We start from the raw sequence: 10076 nt of genomic DNA, 5'->3' as shown, positions 1-10076 counted from the left end.
ACAACGGAAAGGAAACGCTCATGTTTTTAATGCAGCGGCTTCACGAATCTGATACTGAACAGAAAAACAATTCAATTTAATCTCAAATATTCTTTCATTAAAGGTAAACTCTGAGTTGTATTCTCCTTCCTGACGGTTTCTCTATAGATTGAAGGTGAATAGAAGCGCTTGTTTTGATGGTAAAATCGTTTGCGTTTAGAAGTGAGATTGTGATTAATTGTGCAGCTCTAGTGTGTATTCAGACACTCATTATCCTCCATTATAGAGCTCCACCGCTGCCCCAAAACTATTAAAGACACACCAATGAGCTACACCCGGTCCCACATGCACCGTTTTTCTACTAAAGTACTCCTCAGAGCCGCTACGATCAGTCACCAACACACGCACCGTCTCCAGAAGTAAAAACATCCTTAAATGTCGATCCATGTTTTACAGTCCGCTCCGACTGAAGTGTCCGAAGCATCTCAGAAGGCAGAAAGCTCCGTCTCTGTCTCGGCAGACTCCGAGGAGACGGCCGAACCCGCCCGGGGCGACTCCGGCCCGGCGGACCCCCGGCGACCTGCCTCCGATCGGGACGAGGAGCCACCGCGGGTCCCCGATCCAGTCGAGGAGCGCCGAGATGAGCCGGAGAAGGTGAGACGAGGCTGACGAGTCTTTTAGGTTCTTATCAGTTCTGGTAGTTTTGAATGTTTTTAATGCTTTGAGGAGTTGAAGCTGTTGATCAGATATTCTGCTTTGTTCCTGTGTTTTCCTTTTCTGCAGGATATCGGTCACTTTTCTGTGAAGATGTGACACTCAAACGTAGCTTTATTCATAGTTATTGTGTTATGTTTGTCTGTCCTTCACACCGTCCTCGTCCTCCACCTTCCTGCTCTGAAACAAACAGAACCGTTAGTCGTCGTTGCCTCGTGACTCAGCCGAGCCTCGGCTGCACATCTGAAAGCGATTGTGTGGAGAGCTGCGACTCACTGAGGTGCATTGTTTGTATTGTTCAGCTGCCAGCAGGCAACGCTGCGACAAGCATTTCTCTGCTGAGTCGGCACATTTTTAAGACTTTTTTTTTTCCTGGAGGATTAAGATTACATTTGCGTGACCAACAAGGCTGGGTGTTTTCTTAAAATTATACACTTGGGATTAAATATTGGAAATAACCTCTAAAAAATAATTTGAAAGTCCAACATGAACAGAAATGCCAACTTTAATCAATATTTAAGTTGAGTGCCAGTTGGCATTAAATTCAGCCGATCATGAGGCTGCACACTGAATTAAATTATTTATAACCTACTGCAGTTTTATTGATTTTTACATCTCTTTAGCCTCTCATGACATTATTGATTCTGCAGCAGCTTTTTCTCCAAAATTCTTTTAACATTGACCTCATGAATCATTCCTGTTTATTAAACTCTTGTAGTTTCATCCATATTGTTTTGTAGTTTAATCCATCCATCCATCATCTAGACCCGCCTTATCCTGAACAGGGTCACGGGGGGGGCGGAGCCTATCCCAGCTCACATTGGGTGAAGGCGGGGTTCACCTGGACAGGTCACCTGTCCATCACAGGGACACATAGAGACAGACGGAAACAAAGACCGTTCATGCTGTCATTCACACCTCAGGGACATTTGTAGAACCACCAGTTAACCTGGTAGCATGTTTCTGGATGGTGGGAGGAAGCTGGAGAACCGAGAGAACCCACACAGGCACACGGAGAACCTGCAGACTCACACAGGAAGGCCGGGATTCGAACCTGGAACCTTTTTGCTGTGAGGCGACGATGCTAACTACTGAACCGCTGTGCCGCAGTTTAATCCAATATTTTTATATTTTGTAGTTTCAGCCAACATTTAATTTAGTAGTTTTTTCTTTCATTTTATTTTGTAATTTCGTCGAGCATTAGTGAGACGAGTCGACAGACTGTAAACAGATTATTTCCCAACATGACGGCGTCTCATTGTTTGTATAAAACTGCTCGTTGTCACGTGATAAACGAGGAAGCTCAGCTCCTCCTACTTCTGGGTGCAGTGCCGTTACTATAGCAACCACTGAGACGCAGATCGGATCGGATCCCCTTCAGGGACTTATCTTATTGAGTTCAGCGTTACCAAAACTGATTGAAGTTATGGACAAAACTATCCTATGATTCCTCCTGGATTAAAAAATGAACGCTTCTTTTAATTGTCATCATCTTTCTTTCTGCTTCCAGGAGCCACAAGCTGCCGTGAACGCTGCAGAGGATGAGGAGGATGAAGAGGGGACGCCTGCAGAGGATGAGGAGGATGAAGAGGGGACGCCTGCAGAGGATGAGGAGGATGAAGAGGGGACGCCTGCAGAGGATGAGGAGGATGAAGAGGGGACGCCTGCAGAGGTACAGCACAGCCTGATGTTATGATATCAGTGAAGACCCTGCAGGGGCTTTTTATTATTATTTATTATTATTTATTTCCACAATGTTTAAAAATCAGAGTTTAACTTTTAGTGTTTCGGATTCACTAAAAGAGTCAAAGAAAGAAACGAAACAAAAAACCTCTTCATGTCTGCAGTCACAGACTGACGTTGACCTGTTGATTCCTCCTGCAGCAGCCCGGCCGGGCCGACTCCGCCCCCTCCGGCGAGGAGACCAATGAGCAGCCGGCAGAGACGGAAGCCCCGCCCCACGACGGTAGGGCGAACCAATGGCTGATCTAATAGCCGGGTTGTTCTGTAACTTTTACATGTGGCGTTTTTTCTGTCTCCTTCTCACCGCGGCGACAAGAATCACACGCCGTCGTGAAGAAGCTTCTCCGAGGATTCAGAGTGACGGCGTTCATCTCCGACGGCGTTCATCTCCGACGGCGTTCATCTCCGACGGCGTTCATCTCCGACGGCGTTCATTTCCGACGGCTCACGTTTCAGAGCCGCCGACACCATCCGACCGCCGGCTTTGTTTCCAGTTAGAACAGATTTTTAAAGTTATTACTCTCCGCTGCACTTCAATAAAAGTCATTGCAAGGTTATTGATTTAGGAAAAATATATAAAATCTTGTTAATGTACAATTTATTTCCTGATTAAGGATTTAAATCTTTCCCAAAAAGTGAAGTTAAATCATCATAAAATTGCTTTTGATTTTACCAATAAAAAAGAAGCTGAAAATCCTTCTAATTTAGATGCAGGAACTCCTGATTATCTGAATAAACTGACTTTAAAAGTTCTCCACAAGCATTTGCAAAAAGAGAGTTACTAATGAAGTAGTTTCCTTCATTTTACTCTGGACATATTTTTTCCATTTTATTTGGCAGTAAGAGAATCACGCTGCATTTCCTCTTCTGGCAGCGTCTTTGTCTCCAGCTGTTAAAGCGCAGGACGTTTTCATCATCTCACTTTATTTGAATAAAAAAGGAGAACAGGAAGAAAACCGAGCGAGACGGCCTCCAAGTTCACCTCCAGGCGTTTCGGATTTCAACGCCAAACCTTGTAAAGAGTTTGAAGGAGAGAAACGACGCTCCGACCAGTTTTTCCACGTCGTCACTCACTTTGTGAAACTTCTCGGAGCTCGTTAACCAAAAACGGAGCGAAGACGAGTCTTGAGAGTTAAACTCATCTGAGGATTTCTAAACACTTTGGAAACTAACCAAAAAACTGATGATACAAGATCTGTTGACATTCATGTCCCCCTCACGGATAAGTTGGAATAACTTCCTGTTGTTTTAATCTTTTTCAGACCCTGACAGTAAAGAGGAGAAATCTGAGGTACCGCACCACTTTTATTTTGAAGTGATGAAGTTTAAAGCGTTTACAGCGCTGTTATGTCTTTACCGATAATCTAAACATAAGAACGTGATTACAGTAACGGTAATAACTCCTGTCTGTGTTTCACTCAGAATAAAGAGCAACGTGACGTCACGTCCGAGCTGAAGCTCGAGGACGAGACGGAGACGTCGGCACCCGCGGAGGACCAGAAGGACGCTGCAGACGTCCCCGTCCATCACACGGGTACAAATTCTTCTCCAAAAATAAAACACGCCACGCAACTCTCTTTATTTCACTCATATCCGGAACAATTTTTCCGACATCTTTTAAACATGTTCCTGCAAAATCCCTACAAATGTTAATCAATAAGAATCTTGTTTTTTAAATATTAAGCATCAAATTCTGTGATTTGTCAAAACATAGTTTCAAAATCTTCTCCAGCTCTGAATAATTACAAATAATCCTAAATTGGTTGATTTTGTCTTTTCAAATTATTTTGACTTTGCTTTTTGTAATTTTGCTTTTTTTGTGTTTTGTTTTTTATTTATGTCTGTCTTCAAATTTTCAATATCCACAAGGACTGAATATCAAAATATATTGTATGTTTATATTTATTTAACCTGCAATAACACATTTCTTTTGGGGCCACATGGAAGGCTGCAGGAGCATGTTCTCAATATGTTAATATGTTGTACATTAAAACAACCAGCAGTTATAGTGTAACTTTAAGTCCAGTATTTACTGTACAAAGAAGCTGTTTGAACAACTCCTGAAACAGAAAACGATGCTGTGAGAGTGAATCAGAACCGTGAGCTGCAGATTCAGCAGATTCGTTACTGCTGGGTTTTAACAGGACATCTCTGTTGTAGAAGAGCCAGAGGACCCCGATGTCTCCATCGTCCTCAACGTCCAAACTGAAGACGGCGAAGCCGCCGAGCGAGAAACCAGCCAGCTGCTCCCTGAGGAGGCTGCAGAGTCCGGAAGTCCCAAGAAAAAGAAAAAGAAGAACAAAAAGGACGTCGAGACTCCCGCAGCAGAAACACCGATCGCAGAAACACCGATCGCAGAAACACCGAGCACTGATGCATCTGCCACAGACACACCCAGCGACACTCCTCTGACCTGCAAGTCTGCCAAAAAGAAAAAGAGAAACAAAAAGAGACACGAGGAGGAGGCGCAGGAGGCGGCGCAGGAGGAGGTGCAGGAGGAGGCGCAGGAGACGGCGCAGGAGGCAGCGCAGGAGGAGGCGCAGCCTCTGGTAACTCCATCGGAGAAGAAGAAGACGAAGAAGAGGAAAAGAGGGACAGATGAAGTGGAAGAGAAAGAAGAGGAAACTCCTGTCACTCCTTCTGAAAACAAAATTAAAAAGAAGAAGAAGAAGAAGAAGGTGGAGGAGGAGGAGGTGGTAGGAGGAGTGGTGGAGGAGAAGACGGTGGAGAGTCCCGTGAGTCCAGCAGAGACGACAGAGGAGAAAAAGAAAAAGAAGAAAAAGAGGAAAAAGGAAAAGGAGGAGCTGCAGTCTGAAGGAGAACCAGCAGGTGGCGACAAAGACGCAGAAGAGGAGCTGGAGACCGACGGTGGTGAGAGAGTAGAAACATGTTTTTAATAAGTGATGGTTCATACTTCATGTGGACTCCTTATCAATACTAATGATTGAAATGTTGGTGTTTTTTTACAGAGAAGCTCAGTAATTGGTACATTTTTCTCCACCTCTGTTTCTGCAGTCAGAAACTCTTCTCTGCTCTCCTCGGCCAATAAGAAAAACCGCCTCAGGAAGAAGCTGAGCCTGAAGAAGAGATTAAGACTACAGAAGAAAGATGTGATGACGAAGAGGAAGACGAAGAGCAGGACCGTCCCTGCAGGGCCGAACCTCCCGGAGAGAAAGAAGTGAGTACGATAGCGTGACTCTTCTTAAATATTCTGGACGACATGTTATAGTATGACTTTTTACATTTTTTTTTATCATATTTTGGATTATGCTATAGTATGAATAAAAGTCACATGTCGTCTAAAATATGAATAAAAAGTCACACTATAGTATAAAATTGAAATAAAATATATACTTTAAAAATCAAACGATGATTTAATTCTATTAAGAATAAAGTCAAAACTACACTAATATTTTCAATTATATCCTGTTAAATCCACGAAAATGACCATTTTCCAGACAAAGACGCATCGAAGAGGAAACTGAGGAGACGCCTCGACCAAAGCCAAAGAAAAGACCTCGAGTCGACGCTGCCCGGGAGGACGAGACGCCAAAGAGGAAGAAGAAGATTAAAACAAACAGCGAACAAGAGAGTTCGTCAAAGGAGAACCAACCTCCCCGGGCCGAGAAGGAGAAGAAGAGAGCGACGCCGGCCGACGATCGGAGCGCCGCCAACGGCCCGACTCCTGAAGACGAGTCGTCGGAGCCTTCGAACGAAGGGAGGAAGAAGAAAAAGAAGCCGAAGGCAGCGAAAGAGACGGCAGAAGATTCAACTCCCATCACTGATGTTCCCACCAAGAAAAAGAGTACGAGTTTCTGTTGGTTTGTTTCCAGTTTATTTTGAGTTTATCCAGAATGGTGCAGCCCTGCCTTGTAGCGTTAGACTCATTGATAAACTTCCTGAACTGTGACTCATAATGCCGATATATCCACAGAGAAGAACAGATTAAAGGAGCAGCTGGAGGACGGAGAGGCTGCAGACACTCCTGCAGCTGTTTCTGTGGTAAGAAACACTCCTGAAAAACACTTCACTCAACTAAACCACAAGTTTCCTCTCAAATCAAATCAACAAATTTCACACGTTTTCTTTCATGTTTTCCAGAAAAAGAAAAAATCCTCCAAAAAGAAGATCAACTGATTGAATCTGGTGAGCAGAAAATCTAAATTTGTAATCAAACTTCTTGGAAGAGAAAAAGGTAAGTGTTTGTTTTCTTCTTTGACTTCTGGGTCAATCAAGAATGTTTTAATGTGATTTTACGATTTAAATTGAATTGTAAACCGTTTCAGAAAAGCTTTAAAGGGTTTTGAAAGAGTCCATCAAAAAAAACAGTAAAATCTCTTTCAAAACACTTTAGAGATTTTCAGAAACGGTTTTTCCAATGAAATTAAAATCTTAAAATCACATTAAAACACTCCTGAAGTCGAAGAATCAGTTCAACACGCAGCGTCGCTCTCACTTCCATCTGAGCATGTCTGGATTTACGGAGGATTCATCTGGATTTTCTTTGACTCCTCCAGTGTTTTCTCAGGTTGAACGCAGGAGGAGGAGGAGGAGGAGGAGGAGGAGGAGGAGGAGGAGGAACCCGGGAGCTCAGAGATCTGTAATGTTCGTGCCTTCTCTCCTGATTCTTCTGTCTGAGATGAAAAGAATCTTTCAGTCCCGTTTCACTGCTTTCTGTTCTTTAAACTGTGAATACAACGACGTGTGACGTTTGTTTACAAGTTGAAACCCCTTCAGCAGGTTTGGGATGTTTCAGAGTCGGACCTGGTTGAATTACAGCGCCGAGCCTCCAAACTCCCCGAGAACCCTTTAAACTGGGAGCTCGGCCCATTTAAAGCTTCAGCACATTATTTAGAAATTCTGTTGTTTTTTTTTTTTTATGATTTACAAAACAAGCCAAAGTGTCCTCTTAGATTTAAAAACAAAGAATAAATGAACATGATTATACATTTTCTCAATCGGTGCAATTAAAAAGTCAAATTTGGTCCAAAACCACAACATATTTAAAATCTAGTGATCAAAGTGAGTTCAGTTCAGGATGTTTGGAGGCTTTAAAATGATCACTAGTCCGGTTGTTTCGACCACTGAGCTGCTCTGTCTGCAACCTGCACTTCATCAAAGGTCATAGAAATTGTGAAGGGGAACTTTTATAATTCGATGTTTGTCTTCTTCCAGTCAGAGACGTTAACTAAACACATGAACGTCTGACAAACTGTTGGAAAACTCCTTCGTCTCTTAGTTTCTGTTAGAAATGAGCTTTAAAAAGGAAACAACTGTGAAACTTTAAGATTTCATGTCTGTCAGTAACCAACTTTTCTTTTTAGCTTCAAGGTACAAACTGTAGTTTTGTTTTGAGGAGGAACTTCCTGTGATGCTTGTTTACATTTCCTGTCGGTTATAAAGCTGTGAACTTCTTTTTTTGTTGTTTTCTACTGTTAACTGATGAAATCCTGTTGCTGTAGTTTGGAGGGACTTTGCTCTACTTTAATTCTGGTTCTGAAGGACCAAAGCGTTCAGATACCGAGCGGGGAAAATAAATCAAACGAACTGCTATAATTTGTTTGTTTTTCCTCTCCCCGTGTTGCACACGGTGCGTTCATGTCACATCGGCGCTGCTGTAATTACCGCCGTCTGAGTCAATATTCAAACTGATCAATCTGAAAACATTAAAAAAGCAAACAAGGCAGCATGTTCACTAATTCACCTGATGTTTGTTTCAGGTAGTTAAACCCAAATATAATGGATCTCCTGTCCATCCGATATGACATGAACACAGTATAATAATATAAATGGTCCTCCTGTTTGATTTCCTGCTCTTAAACTGCACATCTGTCTTCACACTGAAGTTCAGAAACTTCTGAAATATGCAACAAGATTAAACTCAGGATTTAAAACTTTAACACGTTTCAAAAGTCACCATTTGAACATCAAATTTGTTTATGAGAATAATAACTAACAACAAACTATTTAGTAATTAATTTAGTTTACTTTGAAAAAATGTTAAAAAGTTTTTTAAACTAACTTCACATTAATTTAAGTGACAGTTTAGAAACTAACTTTTCATTAGTTAATTAATACTTCTGATAAAACAGCAATTCAGATTGTGCTTCTTTTGTACCCCTTTAAAAAAAAAAATTAATCAGCACATGCTATTAATTAATTCATTATTTGTTTTTAACTGGAATCTGCCCAAATTCAGTTAAATTATTATTTTTTTTAATTCTGTTTCTTTGTAAAAACATTTTTCTTTTTCCTGAAACATCTAAAGCAGTTTGAACCGTTTGAGCTCAACAAGACATTATTTCAACTTCTAAACTCCAAAGAAGCCACAATTAAATGAAATTAGACGATAAAGTAATGCGTCCTCTTTTTTCTAGATAGTTTGCTGGTAACGTTCCTCATTATCTCCTAAAACGGTCACACAGATTATAACATTTACAGATGTAAACTGTTGTTTTTTTCTGCCTCACGTAGTTTCTGAATGTTTCACTCTGTCCTGAAACTTTCTGTTTCTTCCATTAAAAACATTTTCTCTCAAAATCGACTCTTCAGTTTATTAACGTACATATTCTAATTCACTTAAAGTGTGAAGTACTTTAACTCAGACATTCAGCTACAGATATTTGTGTGTTCGTTTGTTGTGTACAGGTGAAAATGATTTGCACAAAAATATATGCTCATTTTGAATTTGATGCCAGCGACATGTTTCAAAAAAGTTGTGACAGAGGCAATAAAAGACTGCAAACAGTTCAACAATCTAAGAATAATGTTCCTCAACGTAAAACTACAAAGAATTAGTGGATTTCATCGTCTACGGTTCATAATATCATTAAAAGATTCAGAGAATCTGGAGAAATCTCTGAACACAAGGGACAAGGCTGGAAACCAATATTGGATGGTGGTGATCTTCGGGCCCTCAGGCAGCACTACATTAAAAACACACTATTTTGGAGTGGAAATCACTGCATGGGCTCAGGAACACTTGTGAAAATCATTGTGAAAATGTTTTCGAAGGCATCCTCAAATGCAGGTTAAAACTCTCCAAAGAAGAAACCAGATAGAAACATGATGCAGAAGCGTCGCCACCTTCTCTTGGCACTAATGAATAAATGCCTGAAATTCGTTCTGAAAATTATGGACGCTGCGTCCTCTGGGTTAAAGAGGGGAGGGGCCAAAGAGGTTCTTTGTTCTATTTTCAATTAAATATGTGTTTAAAAGTTTTTTATTTACATTTTACACAGCGTCCCAACTTTTTTGGAAACAGGATTGTAATAATAACCGTAAAAAATGGACCTTCATTCGGTCCTGAGTCTACGGCCATCTTCCTGCCGTGTCAGTGGTTTGTTTTCTCCTGTGAACAAGGAAGTCATTGATGGTTAAAAAACCAAAGAATCACCAACTCTGACAAAACATTTTCAGGAAGGTTTTTTACGTGTTTTCCACTCAATTTTAGACCTAAAGTTTCATCGAACTTCATACAACCTTCAAACTCAAAGAAACTTTTCATTAAAATGATTTTCTGTCCTGTCGCTGCATGAAACACCCACACGGACACAAAGTGCAGCACAATCACTGAGTGACACTCGTGTGGGGACGTTAACGGCAGACGAGATGTTCTTGACTGTGATTACACATAATTA

General features: G+C 41.2%; 1 protein-coding gene across 3 annotated transcripts in view; it reads left to right on the top strand.

Moving 5' to 3' along the window:
• Positions 1–8976, top strand: part of LOC138214059 (uncharacterized protein DDB_G0286299-like) — a 15030-nt gene extending 6054 nt beyond the window's left edge. Inside the window, exons 5-15 of one of the 3 annotated variants that reach the window (XR_011179600.1) lie at positions 436–633; positions 2204–2365; positions 2578–2659; positions 3699–3727; positions 3859–3970; positions 4597–5307; positions 5452–5614; positions 5895–6241; positions 6371–6438; positions 6538–6631; positions 6954–8976. Coding sequence is in view for 2 of the 3 variants with exons in the window: in XM_069175423.1 (XP_069031524.1) it covers positions 436–633; positions 2204–2365; positions 2578–2659; positions 3699–3727; positions 3859–3970; positions 4597–5307; positions 5452–5614; positions 5895–6241; positions 6371–6438; positions 6538–6573 (1908 nt within the window). In the remaining variant the exon portion in view is untranslated. The remainder of the gene's footprint in view (positions 1–435; positions 634–2203; positions 2366–2577; positions 2660–3698; positions 3728–3858; positions 3971–4596; positions 5308–5451; positions 5615–5894; positions 6242–6370; positions 6439–6537; positions 6632–6953) is intronic. The other 2 variants (XM_069175423.1, XM_069175422.1) reach the window with 2 other exon arrangements.
• Positions 8977–10076: the final 1100 nt, after the last annotated feature.

This window comes from Embiotoca jacksoni, unplaced genomic scaffold (assembly GCF_022577435.1).
Source record: "Embiotoca jacksoni isolate LCO1_2020_lvr unplaced genomic scaffold, fEmbJac1.0.p SCAF_67, whole genome shotgun sequence".
Classification (NCBI taxonomy): domain Eukaryota; kingdom Metazoa; phylum Chordata; class Actinopteri; family Embiotocidae; genus Embiotoca; species Embiotoca jacksoni.
The sequence above is the reverse complement of the archived record's forward strand: the minus strand, read 5'-3'. Positions and strand labels throughout refer to the sequence as shown.